The following is an 18,695-nucleotide window of genomic DNA, read 5'->3' as shown; positions in this document are numbered from 1 at the left end:
TAAAAAAAAAAAATATATATATATATATACACACACACAATATCTTATTAGATCTCTACGGTGCTTTGGCATTCAAGTCAAAAAAACTGGTCTAGACATCTCAGGATTTCACTGGTCTATCTGGCTGCACAGCTTGCTGTGGCCTAGAAAATAAATTTCTTCCTTGCAATTGTTGTGGACTTTTCCTACCATTTTGAATGAAGTCACTCACAGCAGAGCCACAGCCACTGTCGGTAGTTTATCAGACCACTGATATTTCAGGGAGACGAACAAAAAGTTAATGCATTATTGAGACTTAAAATAGCAAATAAATGCAGATTATTTTTAAAAACCCAAAAAGCCAAAAAAAAAAAACAAAAAAACCCTCCCTTCTAGCTATTTCAACTTACCCAGTCTGTTCCCTCATTCTATAAAACTAAGATAACTACCAACCTTGACAGATTATCATAATATTAAACAGAGAACACATACAAGAAGCACTGGGTCAATGTCTAGCACATAACAGATGATCACAAGTTTTTTTAGTTTCCTTTATGTTCTCGATTATAACTGAAAAAGGAATGAGCTGAATATGTTCTTACAAGACATATTCCTAAAGTAGGTGTCTGTTTTTTGGTTTTGCTTAAGCCATTACAAGAGAAGTTTCTATCAGTGTTCTAAAATAAGTGTTTTTGTTACCACAAAGACACCACTTTTAGTTGGTGTGCACACCATTGCCATGTGACTCTCTCCATATCTGTCCGCATAGGCAGACTAACTGAAGCTCCCTAGCTGAGACACTTCGGCCAAGACACCCCAGTGACCATAGGGATGGAGCAAGGCACAGACTATAGTAGAGCTGAGAGACCCAACAAGAGACAGAAAGACATGGAAAAGGAGACAGAGGGAGGAATGGGACTGTGGTAGGGAAGAAAGAGAGGGGAGGAAGAGAGGGCGACAAAGCTAGGGACCAAGATGAGGAGAGTGAACATGGATGCAAGCATAGAGTGAGCCTGAGTAAGCAAAACAATGACAGAGAGTGGGTGAGCAAGTCAGAAACAAGCAAGGAGGCAAAGCAGCAAGCAGGCACAAGGACATGAGCCTGGACAGGAGAGATAATGCACGCATGTGTGAGGGCAGGCGGGAAGAAGGAGCTGAGTCTAGATGCTGAGGAGAGGCTTCCTAAACAAGAGAGCAGGGTTCGTGAAGAGAAGCTGAAAGAGGCTAAATGGTACTAGGACACTGCATTAAGGTAGTTCAAACTTGATCAAAACCTATCTGCTTCTCATTATTTTAAAAAGTCTTAGGCCTACCTGAATTATCTCTGATTGTTCAGCCAGAGCCTTCCTTTGTGCCTCCAGTGAAGATACCTGTTGCTGATAAATCAAGCGTTGCTTCTCCCAGTCCAGCGATTTCTGACGGAATTCCTGAGGAGGCAATTAGAGTACTTAATTTCTGAGTGCTTCTCCTCACTGTCACTACTTCCCAGACTCCCTTTAACTTTAATTTCTCCCCATGTCCCTGGGTACGCTCGCACCTTTCTCCACAGCGGGAGCCCCATTACTCACTCAGCTAACAGAGCTGGAGAGTAATACTAAATTCCTCCCATACTGTGCCTCTGGATATCTGTCTTTCTAAATTTAACACCCTGATGGTGAGGAGTATGACAGGCAGATGCTAAGCACTGGATTCAGATGTTTTTCACTGATTTGCTGCCACCTAAGGGTTGTTATAATTTTCTAGTGAATTTTCAGAAAACTGATGCTAAGATAACTAAAATTTTAAAGTATGATTACAGATATCCCTCGCTACCCAAATTCTTGATATCCAGACCCAGGAATTGAACAGATTAAATTTTCAGATAAGTCCCTTGGTAACCCAAATCTTACTTCCCAGTATCTAAAACTAAGGAACCAAGTAGATTCAGATATCCTTTGATATCCAAATTTGTATTATCTCAACAGAGGAACTGCAAAAGCTTGAATAACAAAGAAAATCTGTACCAAATTTTAACAAATATTTGTAACCCAAAGCCAAACAGTTCAAAATTAATGATGGATCAATAGTAACATCAAATTGCATGATCAAGAAAATGATTTCAATATTTATGAAAATGGGGCAAATCAAAGGGAAAGGAAACTCAATCTTTCTATCACTGTCTTCCAGGACCCTCAACTCCAGAAGTCTCAGGCTCTTTAAGATAAGTGTTGTTAACCAAATTTCTGATATTCATTCATTCATTCAATCATTCTACTATATATGCCAGGTACTGCTTTAGGTGTCAGGGATACAATACTTAACAAAACAAACAAAAACCCTAGTCCTACTCAACTGGGGGCAACAGATGACACATTTCTTATATGGTATAGCAGATGGTAATACACGTTTTGGAGAAAACAGAGCATGAAGTCTTCACAGTTGGGGTTGTAATTTTTAAAAGGGATGGCCAGACTGAGTGAAAAACATTTAAGTAAACACCTAGGGAGATGAGGGTGAAGTTACAATATTCTGGGTGGAAAGAATAGCCTTGAAATAAGAGCATCCTGGTGTGTTTAAGGGTGAGAAAGGAGACTGGTGTGGCTGGAATCAAGTGAATGAAAGGGAAAGTAGGAGAAGACAAGGTAAGAGATAACTGGGAATGAGACCACGTAGGCCATTAGGATAACAGGTTTTTAAGAGAAGCTGCTGGAAGGTTTTTGTATAGGAAGTGATATAATTTGACTTACATTACAGCAGAATCATTCTGGCTATCATGCTGAGAAAAGAGAAGTCTAGGATGACTCCGAGGTTTTAGGTTGAGCAAATTGAGTTGTTATCAACTAAAACATCAATCAGTGTTGGGGAGATGAGGAAGAGAAAGACAGGACCTTTAGCTTGGACATGTTAAGTTTGACACATTTTAGACATAATAGTGGAGATAGGAAACAGACAGTTGAAAGTTATTCTGTCATGAAGAGGCGAGGTCTTGGCTAGATATATAAATTTAGGAATTGTCAGCATATACACAGTGTTAAAGCTATGAAATTCAATGGGATCAATAGGGGAGTGAGCGTAGATAGGAAAAAAAAAAAAAGGAAAGGTCCAATGACATGACCCTAGGTGGTTAAGGAATAACGGAGACTGAGGAGTGATGAACAAGGAAAAATGAGAGAAATGTGGTTTTTCTCAAGCCAAGTCAAGAAAGTGGTTAAGGAGTTGGGAGAGACCAGCTCTCCTACAAAGCTGTAGGTAGGATGAGGAAGATAAGGACCAGCCCACAGGCTTTGGGAATGTGGAAGTCACTGGTGACCTCTATGTGAACAGCTTCTGCAGTGTAAGGGGACAAAAGCCTTATTGAGTGGGTACAAGAAAAATGAGACAAGAGGAACTGGAGACAAGTATAGATGACTGAAGTAATTTTTTAGTTATAAAATGAAAGAAATAAAATGGGGCAGAGGAGGAAGAGACGGGTCAAGAGAGGATATTTAAGAGGAGGGAAATTTGGATGCTGGTAAAAAATATCCAGTAGAGAAAAAAAATTAAGGGTGCAGAAAAGAGAAGGTGAACTGCTAGGGTAATGCCTTGGGTAGAAAAGGGGGAGGGCATGGGTAGTTCCTCCAGGAAGGAAGGCAGGGTACATGGGCACAGATGCAGATAGGGGGGTGGACACAAGAGTTGGAAGTCTATAAACAGAAAGGAAGATATAACCCAAAGGTGAGGATGTGGGGAAAGGTGTTGAGAGTTTGAGGAGAAAAGCAGAAGTCTGAAATACTCATTGTGGAAAGTAGGAGATGAGAGGAAATACAGTATGATTCCAGGTAGCATTAGGACCCATTTGAGGTTAGTGACCATGAATTTAAAGTGAGAACAGACAGTATGATTAGGTTTTTCTCTAGCCACGTTCAGCGATACATGACAGGTAGAGAGTGGGCAGAAAGGTGGACTTAAGCAGAACTGTGATTCTGCCAAGCAAATATGAGGAAGCAAGAGAGGAGCACAGGAGATGAAGGGGAAAGTAAAAAATGTAATGACAGAATTTAAAAGCTGGCTAAGGACCGATAAGTGAGAACACCAAGTAGATAATGGAGCAGTAAAAAGGCGGCAGAATTTAATCATTTTAAGGGATGGTTAATGATTACTGAGAGTCAAAGGACTAGAGAGAGTTAGCTGAAAAGATAGGGATTGGTAGTCTGATAATTGAATGCTTGAAAATGAGATTCTAGAGGGGTGGCATATATTGGTAATGACAAGAGCTAAGGAATGGCAGTGGGAATAAGTAGATGAGACACAAAGATAATCAAACTATTTATGGAGGAAAGAAAGCCAAGAAACTGTAAGGTCAGAGTATTATAAGCATCATCTCTCCAGATCCTAAGATCCTCAAAGTTATGATAAGACTAACGTCAGAGAGAACTGACAGTGAGCTGGGTGCTGAAATCAATGAGCCAAGGAAATAACCCAGAGGTCAGACGATGACTATTTTGGTTGTTATGTTCATTGGCTGGCAGTATAGGCTGGTAACATGAAAATCAAAGATGGGGTTTTTGAGGTAGAAAGAAAAGAGAATAGTCAGGAAGTGGCAATGAGAAGCAAGAAGGATATAGGGTTTGGGGGGAAAAGGTATTGCCGAAAAGGGTGGAAGGGAAGCAGTATCTGCAGTCTTCTGATTCTAAGCTCTTCAAATGTAAAAAAATATTGAGATATAAAGGAATATTAAACACAGAAATTATAATTTTAAGTAATAATAATATACTGGCATACCCAGAGTACAAACTTGTAAGTGATCACACAAAGATGTTAAACAAGTTTCTCAAATCAGAATAAGCTAGGGGAGCTGGATACAATGCAGATCCCTAGGTCCTATGCCATACTGCTGGATCAGCATTTCTGAGAGCCTAAAAGCACCCTGGGAATTCTTATGTCCAGTGAAGAACTAATGGCAAGGACAGACGAAGAGAATGACAGCCTTGTGCTGTTCCTTCATCTACTCTTGGTACTATTAGCTCACCACCTCCCCTTAAGTTCTCAATATATACAATAATCATGGAGTTATTCAGTCTTAATAAAAACAAAGTCAGCAGAGAAGGAAGTGAATGCCTTACTACATCTAAATGGGAATTGAGAATAATCTGATATAGAGATTACTTTGTACGAAAAGTGCCATGTACTTTCCACATTTACTAAGCCCCCACTTTATTAGGTGCTTGAGATACAATGATATATAAGACAAGAACAATGTCCATAGAGGACTGCCTATAACTAGTGGTCATGTTTCCCAATTGGAGAGTTACTGGCATTTGAGGTACAATAATCCTTCCTGTGTGGAACACTCTTAGGCATGTTTAGTATCCCTGGTCCCTGTCCCCTAAATGCCAGTTTTATTATGCTCATTTTGACAACCAAAAAAATATGTCTCCGTACATTTGCAAATGCTCCCTAAGGGTGGTACTGCCCTGTTGAGAATTATTGATGGCCAGTAACCCCGTTAACCCAGGGAACTAGATGATGATAGGATGTATGGTGGATCACCCTCTCACCTCTGAAATAGCTTAGTGGCAGTCCTAAAGATAGTAGAAAATTGGTTCCAGAAAATAGTGCCATTAGAAACTGCATTTTCCTACGTGAAGGCTGACAATCACTATGAACAAATTATTACTATGAACATACCTCTATTTTTGCAGTTAACCTCTCAATTTCAGACCGATCTTCCCTGTGATTTTTGGTATTTCCTCTGAATTCCCTCATTTGCTTTTTCTGAAGCTTTTCATAGCTTCTCTTCAGTATGCATAACTGTAGAAACAGTTATTTCTATATTTAAAGTTTAAGAATTTGTAAAAAGTAGTGGTGAGACAAATTGGTATTATGAAAACAAGAGCAGTGCTAACCAGTACTACTAAGAACATGTTAGATTTCCAAACTAAAACACAAAAGGCAACTAAAAATTAAATATGTAAAACAAACACTACTAAAGAAATATATTCAAAGAAAAAATTTTAAAAAAATTTTTAAACAAAAGTTTTGTATTACAATAGCCCTGCACTTAAAGACCCTACCACCCAGCCCCACAATAAAGCAGCAAATAAAAACTCTTTTTCTTTCCTCTAGGTCTGTGATTCTCAAGCCATGCTCTTGCAGGGCACTGATATTCAGGATGCCGGAGAAGAGTACTTTGCAATTAAATCAGAATAAAAGCAGTTTTTTCCAAATCTGAAGAATAAAATTGAGTTAATGGACAGAATTTTCTTACTTTTCTTATTTATCCCAAAATGTTTCTTAAATCTTTGGATCCTCCATTATTTATAATCTAGTAACTGATAAAAATTAAAATATTAAATGTAATTTTTGGTATCAAGTATTTCACAGTATTACACAAAAACAGCTCAATTTTTTCAGGTACTCAACCAAGAAACATATTTTAGCATCTCTTCTAGGTAGTAACAAACCTACAGTTAGGCAAACCTCTTTACCTGGATTAAAGAACAGAGAAATGGATTCCCACTCCTGTATCTTTGATGGAGTATGTATTTCCCACTTTACAAAGTAGAAACTGGCTTTCATTAACAAAGTTCTCAAGGGTGAAAGAGAGAGAACTACACACACAACATTTAACAAAACTAAAATCTCACTTCTTCATGTAGTTTCTTCAACTCCTGCTTATATTCCATGGTCATCTCTTGCTTGATTTTTTCATGTTCTTCTACCTGCTGATGCAACATTCCAATCTAAAAGCAGAAAGGTGGTAGTATTTTTCACTATTAGCATTGAAACAACATCCCTGAGATATAAAAATAGAAAATAATCTCTGTATTTATTTGTAAATTCAAGTTCTCAAATGCATATATATGGTGATACCCCACTTCTTAGGAAGTCAAATACCTAGGTATTTAATAATTCTTTACACTGCCAAAAAATAGTGAACAAACAGCTAGTTTTTAGAATTTCTAGGTTTAGATGAAGACTCTCTCTCTTTTTCTTTTTTTCTTTTTGAGATGGGAGTCTCGCTCTCGCCCAGGCTGGAGTGCAGTGGTGCAATCTTGGCTCACTGCAACCTCTGCCTCCCAAGTTTAAACAATTGTCTGCCTCAGTCTCCTGAGTAGCTGGGATTACAGGCACATGCCACCACACCTGGCGAATTTTTATATTTTTAGTAGAGACAGGGTTTCCCCATCTTGGCCAGGCTGGTCTTGAACTCCTGACCTCGTGATCCACCTGTCTCGGCCTCCCAAAGTGCTGGGATTACAGGCGTGAGCCATCGCGCCCGGCCGAAACTGTGTCTCTCTGTCTGATTATCCTACTCAACCCTTTTCATCAAAAAAACTCATGAAAATAAGAAATACAAAGTTTTGAGAGTCCTGGAAACCAACAATACTTCATAAAAAATCTAGAAGACCTTAGGAATAATTTCTCTACAATAAAGTACAGAATAGTAACGTCAGACAGGAAAACAAAAGGAGGCTTGTGCCTGCTTTACCATTTACCCAACTCCAGAGAAACGAGTTCCACCAACCATGGTAAGGAAGTTATCCTAACCCACTTTTCAATGATTTGATACCAGTGACATCTATTTTCTGCCAAGCCTTCACCTCCACAAGTATCCAGCAGTATTTCTTTTAATAACCAGCTAGAATTTCATCTACTGATAAGTAGGGAGGGAGAGGGAAAACAGGGAACACAAGGGAGTAAACAATCACAATCTACAACAGTAAATTTTTTTAAAGTACCAGAAATAAGCTACTTATAAGAATGAGGACTAAATGCAATTCCAATAAAAAATTATAGTGGAATTTATTTTTGTAAGAAACTTGAAAAAGTCATTCTAAAGTTCAAACTGGAAGAATGGGTAAATACAGCCAATAAAATGGAAAAGTCTAGTTTTAAAAAAAGATGTAAGTGAATGATGTAACTGAATTTCTGGATGAAAGGAAATTTTCTGAGCTTAAAACTAATGAAAAAGTAACTTTAAAATGATAAATTTAACCATGTAAAACTTCTATTTTTAAAAAATCCAATTAACAAAATTAAAAGGTAAATAAATTGAGAAAAATATTTACAAAAAAATCAAAGGGCTTTTAACTTGTAGTATACAAAAGACTTACAAATTTGTAAAAAGTATTAAGCTCTCAACAGAAAAATAACTCAAGGACAAGAATGATTCCCACAAAAATATAAATGTCCAATAAACATGAAAAAAGGCTTAATTTCACTAGCAATCAGAGGAAAACATCCAATGGCATTTTATATCTATCAAATTGGCAAAGATCTTATAAAACGAGACTTGTGCAGGTAAGTTATCTGGAATCAAAGACCCATAAAGTGCTGAAATACAAAGCACATGACTTTTCCAGAGAGCAATGTAGGAGTCGATATTAAAACACTTATAAATATTCTTAACCTTGTTGGGCACGGTGGCTCATGCCTGTAATCCCAGCACTTTGGGAGGCTGAGGCAGGCGGATCATGAGGTCAGGAGCCCAAGACCATCCTGGCTCACACAGTGAAACCCCATCTCTACTAAAAATACAAAAAATTAGCCAGGTGTGGTGGCGGGTGCCTGTAGTCTCAACTACTCGGGAGGCCAAGGCAGGAGAATGGTGTGAACCCAGGGGACAGAGCTTGCAGTGAGCCCAGATCGTGCCACTGCACTCCAGCCTGGGCGACAGAGCAAGACCCCGTCTCAAAAAAAAAAAAAAAAAAAAAATTTATTAACCTTGACTTGGTAAACACTACTTTTAGAAATCCATGTAAAAAAAATAAATGTAGAGCCAGGTAGAGTGGCTCACACCTGTAATCTCAGCACTTTGGGAGGCAGAGGCAGGAGGATGGCTTGAGCCCAGGAGTTTAAGACCAGCCTGGGCAACATGGTGAGACCCTTTCTCTACAAAAAAGGAAAAGAAGAAAATAAACGTAGATGTTAAGAATTTGTTGGGGCCGGGTGCGGTGGCTCACACCTGTAGTCACAGCACTTTGGGAGGCCAAGGCAGGCGGATCACTTGAGTTCAGGAGTTTGAGACCAGCCTGGCCAACACGACAAAACCTCATCTCTACCAAAAATACAAAAATTAGTTAGACCTGGTGGCAGGTGCCTGTAATCCCAGCCACTCAGGAGGCTGTGGCACAAGAATCGCTTGAACCCAGGAGGTGGAGGTTGCACTGAGCTGAGATGGCACCACTGCACTCCAGCCTGGGCAACAGAGTGAGACTCAGTCTCAAAAAAAAAAAAAAAAAAAAAAATTGTCAATGGGGATTTGTTCTTTCATAAAAACTGGACAAATTGGAAAAAATCTGTATGTTTATAAATAAACTGTGAATGAATATAATGAATGAATGTACATAATAAAATATGCAAACATTAAGCTGTATTAAAATAGTTAACATGAAAAATGCTTACCATTTAAAAGACATATGGATATAAAAAGTATACTATACTAAAATCCCAATTTTGTGAAGGATTTTTACTGAAGTCTACTTACATAGCTTAAAGGAAATACACCAAATGTTAATACAGATTAACTCTGATTCAAGGTATTATGATTATTTTTTGCTTCATAGTTTGTCTTTTCTAAATTTTCTCCAATGGCTACTGCTTTTATTAGCAAGAAAAGAACATTTTAAAAAAGAAAAGAAAAGAGGCTGACCTTAAGCCCACCTACTTTGCTTGGATAAAGATCATGAGGACTCATCTGTTTGATTAAAACAAGTTGAAGAGTCTTAACTATTCGTATTTCCTAGCCCACAATCCACCAGAAGATCCAAAATTAGAAAGTATGGTAGGTAGAAGGGGTAACTGCAATGCTCAGCAGAAATGAGCAATAGCTTTTAGCAAAGACAGAAGAAAAAAGGGAAACAGATTATCCCAAAAGGAGACTCATGTCTACACTGCTATAACCCGTAAAGACAAAGCACATCAAGCACATCAGTATGTAACAGCCATTACTCCTAACATACCACAACCAAGAGAAAAGGCAACCCTTAAAACACCACACACACACACACACACACACACCCCTCCTTAAGCTTTCAGTAGTGTGGCCTTTTGGCCCTCTATCACATGTTAGACAAGACCCACCTGCAGAATTATAAAAACTTTAAATGATTTCATAAGATCTGCTAACAGCATGGGAGCTGACTAGGGAGTTCTCAAACTTAGCCTAAAGAGTTCTTTGACCAAGGTTTTTAAAAACTGAAGACAAAGAAGGGGGGAGAAAAAAACCAGGGGGAGGGCAAGATGGCTGACTAGACACAGCCAGGAGGAAAAGCTGCCAATGACGGACTGAGACAACTGGTGTGCTCCTAACAGATCTTCAGAGGGGGTCACTGAAGAGTGGATGGAGGGAAGACACAGAAGCTGGGCTGAAGGGGGAGGAAGCTGGGAACCATATATGAGGTGACTACGCACCTGGACTCATTCCTGGCCCAAACAGCTCTGGAAAAACAAGTGAGCTGAACTAGCAAGGAGCAACCCACTCTTGCCACGGGCCTCTGGAACCTCTCGACCACCATGAACACTCAAGTTGACAGGGTGAGCCACTTAGAGAAGTGATAGGGGCAGCAAGCCAGCTGATATGGAGCCCAGAGGGTTTGGTGTGAGAGTATCTGTGGTGGGGCATGGCCAGGGATAGCCATCCCCTTAGGCTTAACTGGCACCCATAGGAGACTTTAGCTCTAAGGCAACTGTTGGACCCAAACTCTGCAGGGTAGTCTTGCCCATCATATGGGGCCGGTCTCACCTGACCACCCCTTGGCCTGCTGGCCTCTCCCAGGGCCCCAGCCTGGCCACACATGCTTACAGGGCAGCCTTGGGTGGCCTGGGGGACTGCATCATAGCTTCTGTGCTGGCAGACTATGCCTGACCAGCAGAGAGCTCCAGCAGAGTGGCCCCCATGGCTATGCACCAGCCTGTACATTCAGTCCCCATACTGCAGCTTCCCTAGGCCCATAGCAACTCCCCACATGGCTTTGCTGGCACGTGCCTATGCCGGCAGGTTTTGCTTTTCTTGCCCCACCAGCAGGCAAGTGTACATGTAACCACCTTGCCACTGCTGTGGCGGGAGTGCAGTTCATTTCCCATGTCCCCACTGACCATCACTGCAGACAGAACCTTGGTGGGCACCAAACCAGCCAGCCCTGCCTCCACCAGTGCCCCTCCTTGCACCAACACTGCCGCAGGAGTGAAACTAGGCACAGAGAATAACAGATCCTCCCCTGCGTGGAGCAACCACTCCTGTTTGCAGTACACAGAGAAGGCACACAGACCTGCAACCGCCAGCGCCCTGCCCCCAAGCCAACACCACCACCAGTGCCACTGTGCACAGTCGCCAGCAGGGGTCCCCGCTCACCTCCCAGCTGTGTTGCCTCCTCCACTGTGGTGAACGCTCTCAGGGAGGCAGGCACCCTGGCACCCACCAGCACCCTGCCATAGCTGACTAGTGTGTCCCCCACTGCACTGCTGCTACCACTGCTGCTGGCACATGTAAACAAGGATGAATCCCACTGTCACCACACTATGAAATGCTTTGGCTGCCACCACCCATTGGGGTGTAGTGACTAGTGGTCCGGGAGCAATCTGACCCCCCAATGCAGTGGATTCCTAACTTCAAGGAGCCAGAGAAAAAAGTTGGGGCCCAATACGAGCCCCCCAGAGTTAGAGCACACAGTCTAGAAGTTGGGGGCTGAGCAATGGCCACCGAAAATCTTCCAGAAACAAAGCCAGTTGGCTGAATCCACCTTATACTACAATCAAACTCTCAAGGTCATCAAATATGGTAAAAGGAAAAAAAAAAAAACCTCATCCAAGGGTCAGCAACTTCAAAGATTGAAGGAATGTAAGCCCACAAAGATGAGAAAGAAATAGTGCAAGAACTCCAAGAACTCAAAAAGCCAGAGTATCTTCCTTCCTCCAAACAACCATATCACTTCTCCAATAAGGGTTCAGAACTGGGCTAAGATGGCTGAAATGACAGAAATATAATTCAGAGCATGGATAGGAACAAAGAACACTGAGCTACAGGAGTATACTGAAACCCAGTCCAAGGAAGCTAAGAATCATGATAAAACAATGCAGGAACTGACAGACAAAATTGGCAGTATAGAGAAGAATGTAAGCAACCTGATAGAGCTGAAAAGCACACTACAAGAATTTCATAATGCAATCACAAGTATTAATAGCAAAACAGACCAAGCAGGGGAAAGAAATCTCAGAGCCTGAAGACTGGCTTTCTGAAATAAGACAGTCACTGACAGACAAAATAGACAGTATAGAAAGGAATATGACCAACCTGATAGAGCTGAAAAACACGCTACAAGAATTTTATAATGCAATCACAAGTATTAATAGCAAAATAGACCAAGCAGAGGAAAGAATCTCAGAGCTTGAAGACTGGCTTTCTGAAATAAGACAGGCAAGAATAGAGAAAAAAAGAATGAAAAGGAATGAATAAAACCCCCAAGATATATGGGATTATGTAAAGATGCCACATCTACAACTCATTGGTGTCCCTGAAAGAGATGGGGAGAATGGAACCAATCTGGAAAACATATTTCAGGATATCATCCATGAGAACTTTCCCAACCTAGCTAGAGAGGCCAAAATTCAAATTCAGGAAATGCAGAGAACCCCAGTAAGATACTTCACAAGATCATTCCCAGGACACATAATCATCAAATTCTCCAAGGTCAAAACTAAGGAAAAAAATGTTAAGGGCAGCCAGAGAGAAAGATCAGGTCACCTATAAAGGGAATATCAGACTAATGGTAGACCTCTTGGCAGAAACCCTACAAGCCAGAACAGATTGAAGGCATATTCAACATTCTTAAAGAAAAGAAATTTCAACCCAGAATTTCATTATCTGGCCAAACTAAGCTCTGAAGGAAGCACCACATATGGAAAGCAAAGAGCATTAACAGCCACTACAAAAACAGACTAAAGTACACAGACCAGTGATACTATAAAGCAACCACACAAAAAACTGCAAAATAACCAGCTAACATCATCATGAGAGAATCAAATCCATACATATCAATACCAACCTTGAATGTAAATGAGCTAAATGCCCCAATTAAAAGGCACAGAATGGCAAGCTGGATAAAGAATCAAGACCCATTGGTATGCTGTCTTCAAGAGACCCATCTCACATGCAGTGACATACATAGCAGACAAGACCCATTGGTATGCTGTCTTCAAGAGACCCATCTCACATGCAGTGACATACATAGCAGAAGATGAGAAATAACCAAAATCAGAGCTAAGCTGAAGGAGACTGAGACATGAAAAAACATTAAAAAGATCAACAAATCCAGAAGCTGATTTTTTGAAAAAATTAAAGCAGACCGCCAGCTAGACTAATAAAGAAGAGAGGAGACTCAAATAGACACAATCAGAAATGATAAGGAAGATATCACCCCTAACCCCACAGAAATACAAACAAACGTCAGAGAATACTATAAACACCTCTATGCACATAAACTAGAAAATCTAGAAGAAATGGATAAATTCCTGGACACATACACCATCCTAAGACTGAACCAGGAAGAAACTGAACCCCTGAACAGACCAATAACAAGTTCTGAAATTGAATCAGTAATAAATAGCTTACCAACCAAAAAAAGCCCAGGGTCAGATGGATTCACAGCTGAATTCTACCAGATGTAGAAAGAAGAGCTGGTACCATTCCTGCTAAAACTATTCCAAAAAACTGAGGAAGAGGGACTCCTCTCTAACCCATTCTATGGGTTGTGCATCAACCTGATACCAAAACCTGGCAGAGACACAACAAAAAAAGAAAACTTCAGGCCAATATCATTGATGAACATTGATGCTGAAATCCTCAACAAAATAATGGCAAATCAAATCCAGCAGCACATCAAAAAGCTTATCCACCACAGTCAAGTAGGCTTCATCCCTAGGATGCAAGGTTGGCTCGACATACACAAATCAATAAATGTGATTCATCACATAAACAGAACTAAAGCCAAAAACCACATGATTATCTCGATAGATGCAGAAAAGGCTTTTGATAAAATTCAACACCCTTCCATGTTAAAAACTCTCAATAAACTAGGTACTGAAGAAACGCATCTCAAAATAGTAAGAGCCATCTATGACAAACCCAAAGCCAATATCATACTGAGTGGGCAAAAGCTGGAAACCCTTGAAAACCAGCAGAAGAGAAGGATGCCTCTCTCACCACTCCTATTCAACATAGTTTTAGAAGTCCTGGCCAGAGCAATCAGGCAAAAGAAAGAAATAAAGGGCATCCAAATAGGAAGAGAGGAAGTCAAACTATTCCTGTTTGTAGACGACATGATCCTCTATCTAGAAAACCCCATAGTTTCAGCCCAAAAGCTCCTTAAGCTGATAAACAACTTCAGCAAAGTCTCAGGATATAAAATCAATGTACAAAAGTCACAGCACTGCCATACACCATGAACAGTCAAGCTGAGAGCCAAATCAGGAATGCAATCCCATTCACAAATGTCACAAAAAGAATAAAATACCTAGGAATATAGCTAACCAGGGAGGTGAAAAATCTATAGAAACAATATACAACACTGCTCAAAGAAATCAGAGATGACACAAACAAATGGAAAAACATTCCATGCTCATGGAAGGAAGAATCAGTATCATTAAAATGGCTATACTGCCCAAAGCAATTTATAGATTCAACACTATTCCTATTAAACTACCAAATGACATTCTTCACAGAACTAGGAAAAACTATTTTAAAATTCATATGGAACCAAAAAAGAGCCTGAATAGCTAAGGCAATCCCAAGCAAAAAGAACACAGCTAGAGGCATCACACTACCTAAATTCAAACTATATTACAGGGCTACAGTAACCAAAACAGTATGGCACTGGTACAAAAACAGATACATAGACCAATGGAAGAGAATAGAGAACCCAGAAATAAGGCTGCACACCTGTAACTATCTGATCTTCAACAAAACTGACAAAAACAAGCAATAAGGAAAGGACTCCCTATTCAATAAACGGTGCTGGGATAACTGGCTAGCCATAGGCAGAAGATTGCAACAGGACCCCTTCCTTGTATTATATACAGACTTAAGATGGATTAAAGACTTAAATGTAAAGCCCAAAACTATAAAAAAAACTCTGGAAGACAACCCCAGCAATGCCATTCTGGACATGGAAACAGACAAAGATTTCATGACAAAGACACCAAAAGCAACTGCAACAAAAGCAAGTCAACAAATGGGATCTAATTAAACTAAAGAGTTTCTTTACAGCAAATGAAACTATCAACAGAGTGAACAACATATAGAATGGAAGAAAACTTTTGCAAACTATGCATCTGACAAAAGACTAGTATTCAGCATCTATAAAGAACTTAAAAGTTACAAGAAAAAAACAAACCACCCCACTGAAAACTGGGCAAAGGATATGAACAGACACTTTTCAAAAGAAGGCATACAGGCAGCCAACAATCATATAAAAAAATGCTCAACATCATTGATCTTAAGAGAAACACAAATCAAAACCACAATGAAATACCATCTCACATTGCTCAGAATGGCTATTATTTAAAAGTCAAAATATAACAGATGCTGGCAAGGTTGCAGAGAAAAGAGAACGCTTATACACTGTTGGTGGGAGTGTAAATTAGTTTAACCACTATGGAAGATGATGGTGATCCCTTAAAGATATAAAAACAGAAATATCATTCAACCCAGCAATCCCATTACTAGGTATATACCAAAAAAAATCTAAATCGTTCCATCAGAAAGACACATACACACGTATGTTCACCGCAGCACTATTCACAAGAGCAAAAACACAGTATCAACCTAAATGTCCATCAATGGTAGACTAAAGAAAATGAGGTACATTGGAATACTATGCAGCCATAAAAAAGAATGAGATCACATCTTTTGCAGGAACAGAAAACCAAATACCGCATATTCTCACTTATAAATGGGAGCTAAGTGATGAGAACGCATGGGACACATAGAGGGGAACAACATACTGAGGCTTACTGGAGGGTAAAGGGAGAGAATCAGGAAAAAAATAACTAAGGGGTACTAGGCTTAATACCTGGGTGATGAAATAATCTGTACAACAAACCCCCACGACACAAGTTTACCTATATAACAAACCTACACATGTACCCCTGAATTTAAAATAAAATTTAAATTTTAAAAAAAGAAAAACAATCACGTTTCTGACTACAACACTTCACAATCACTCTCATTTGGCTCTCTTCTTTCATTAGAATCACCTATATCCCTTGTGAACCCACATCCAGAAGAAAACGCTTTGCCAGTATGACCCTGTGACCCACTTGAAGATCCCTGTCCTTCTGAGAGTCACACCTAATGATTCCTCCTTCCTGGATTGATCTGAATTTTCCTGATCTCTTGGCACTTTGAGTCTTTTCATCCATCACTAACAGATTAGATAAATCCCAAATTACATGTATCCTGTTTACTGACAAGGAGAAAGGTAGGAAGTAAAATGTTTTTAAGACAAGGAGCAGTAAAAATTATCTCCAGGCAAATTTGTTAATTAATAAAGAAATGCAGATGACAGTACCAGATCCAAAAGAAACAATGAGAAGAAATACAAAGAAAAGAGACTAAAAGAGAGTGCATGTTTGATTTGCAAACCAAAATGCCAGAACAGCTCCCCCAAGTCCAGCTGAAATGTCATTTGCACACTCTATACAGTCAAAGTGCACTGCAAAAAGTCCATCCTCAAAAAGGTAAAAAGTATTTTGGAAAAATGATTCTGAAAAAACACTAAAAACAATAATGTGGAATTCAACATCCCCCTCCCAGAAAATAAAACTTCAGTAACACTGAAAGGGAGAAATGAGCGCTTCGATTTAGTTAATTGGACTATTGATTCTTATGCAATACTAAGTCACTGATCATTAAACAGAAGTGAGAATATTAGCTGTTAATGAAGGTAACAAGACTAAGATATTCACAGATCTTCTAGTACTTCCTACTACAAGAGTTCTAGAATAAAACAAAGTGGGAAAAATTATGCATGTAAACAGAATATATTAATATAAAAGAAATAAGCAAGGAGAAAAATACAAATGTACTTTGCATAAATGTAAAATGTGAAAAGACAAGGACTTTTAGTGTTTAAAGCAGAAAGCAAACATGCTAAGTCATGTTCAACCATTTCCAAACTTCCAGGCCCAAAGGGGAACAATCCAGAATACCCATGGGAAAAAATACACAAAATGTATATTTTCTACTACTGAAAATGGGAATTGACTGTTGCTTTTTAAAACAAAATTAAATTTAAAGTAAATATTTGCACAGAAAAGTACAGCACTCTTTTTGATAAAATACTGAGCTGTTTCATACCCCTATAGTAACTTAGTATTATTAGTCTTTTAACTTTTAGCCATTCTGGTGTATGTTTAGGGTTATCTTGTGATTGTAATTTGCATTTTCCTAGTAACCTGTGAAACCAAGCACCTTTTCACATGCTCACTGGTCATTTTGATATCTTCCTTTGTGAAATGACTATTTGTCTTTTGCCCATTTTTCTACTCAGTCAACTTATTAATTTACAGATGTTCTTTATCTTTTGTTGGTTGTATGCTGTAAATATATGAAATGTTCATTATTTTAATATAGTCTAAATTAGTAACCTTTTATCATTATTTTTTAAGAAATCTTTCCCTACTCCAAGGCACTAAGATTTTCTCTTATGTCATCTTCTAGAAAATCTTCAGCATTTCACATTTAAATTCGTAATCCATCTAGAATTGAATTTGGTATATGGTATAAAACTAGAAGTCAAAATCTTTCTTTTTCCCCCATATTGTTACTCAGTTGATCCAGTGACATGTATTGAAAAGACTCCCCACCATCTTGCAGTGTCATCTTGTCATGAATCAAATGTTCACATATGTGGGATCTCTGTTATGGGACTCTTTATTCTGTTCCATTGGTCTGTTTTTCTATCCTTGCAATACCACACTGTCTTAATACAGTTTTTAATAAATCTTGTTTTCTAGTACCCTAAGTGCTCCACCTTAATTTCTCTTCATCAAGATTGTTTTGGCTACTGCCATATAAATTTGAGAATCAACCTTGTTGATTTTCACTTTAAAATATACTGGAGTTTTAATTAGAATAATACTGAATAGATCAAAATTGGAGAAACCAATACCTTTAAAATATTGAGTCTTTCTATCCATGAACATCTATTCTCCCATTTATATCAGTTTTAATTTCTCTCCATAATTTAGAGCTTTCTGTGCAGAGGTCTTATACCTCTTTCATTGGATTTACTGTATTTGGTGCTTTTTTGATACTCTTGTCAAGGGTATCTTTTTTAACTTCATTTTTAATTGCTTTTTGCTGGTACAAAGAATCAATAAATTTTTGTAAATTAACCTTTAACTCAGCAAACCTATTTCATTTGTTAATTCTAAGTCTGTCTACATAGATTTTTTAGGTTTTCTGTGTACACCAACAAAGCATGTGCTAATTACTGCAGTGGTATTTCTTCCTCTCTAATCCTTATGTCTTTTATTTATTTTTCTTGCTTTATTGCACTAGCTACACCTCCACTACAATAACAACAAAAAAAAAAGTGGTGATACTGGGCATCCTTGTCTCATTCACAATCTCTGAAGGAAAGCTTCTAACAATGGGTTACATTAATTGCTACTTGCTATGTTTCTTATATACCATTTTACTAGATTAAGGAAATTCCCTTAACATTTCTAATTTTCTAAGGGATTTTAATATTTTT

The 18,695-nt window shown here is 38.9% G+C and overlaps 1 protein-coding gene across 29 annotated transcripts in view; it reads right to left on the bottom strand.

Moving 5' to 3' along the window:
• Nucleotides 1-18,695, bottom strand: part of CEP63 (centrosomal protein 63) — an 89,231-nt gene that overhangs the window by 36,423 nt on the left and 34,113 nt on the right. For all 29 annotated transcript variants that reach the window (XM_008976081.6, XM_024928085.4, XM_008976084.6 and 26 more), the window contains 3 exons: nt 6,585-6,680; nt 5,626-5,748; nt 1,293-1,406 (listed from right to left, as the gene is read on the bottom strand). In XM_008976081.6, coding sequence (XP_008974329.2) covers nt 1,293-1,406; nt 5,626-5,748; nt 6,585-6,680 — 333 coding nt within the window. The remainder of the gene's footprint in view (nt 1-1,292; nt 1,407-5,625; nt 5,749-6,584; nt 6,681-18,695) is intronic.

The sequence above is a fragment of the Pan paniscus genome, chromosome 2, assembly GCF_029289425.2.
Source record: "Pan paniscus chromosome 2, NHGRI_mPanPan1-v2.0_pri, whole genome shotgun sequence".
Taxonomy (NCBI): domain Eukaryota; kingdom Metazoa; phylum Chordata; class Mammalia; order Primates; family Hominidae; genus Pan; species Pan paniscus.
Note: the sequence above shows the minus strand (reverse complement) of the source record. Positions and strands in the feature narration are given on the sequence as shown.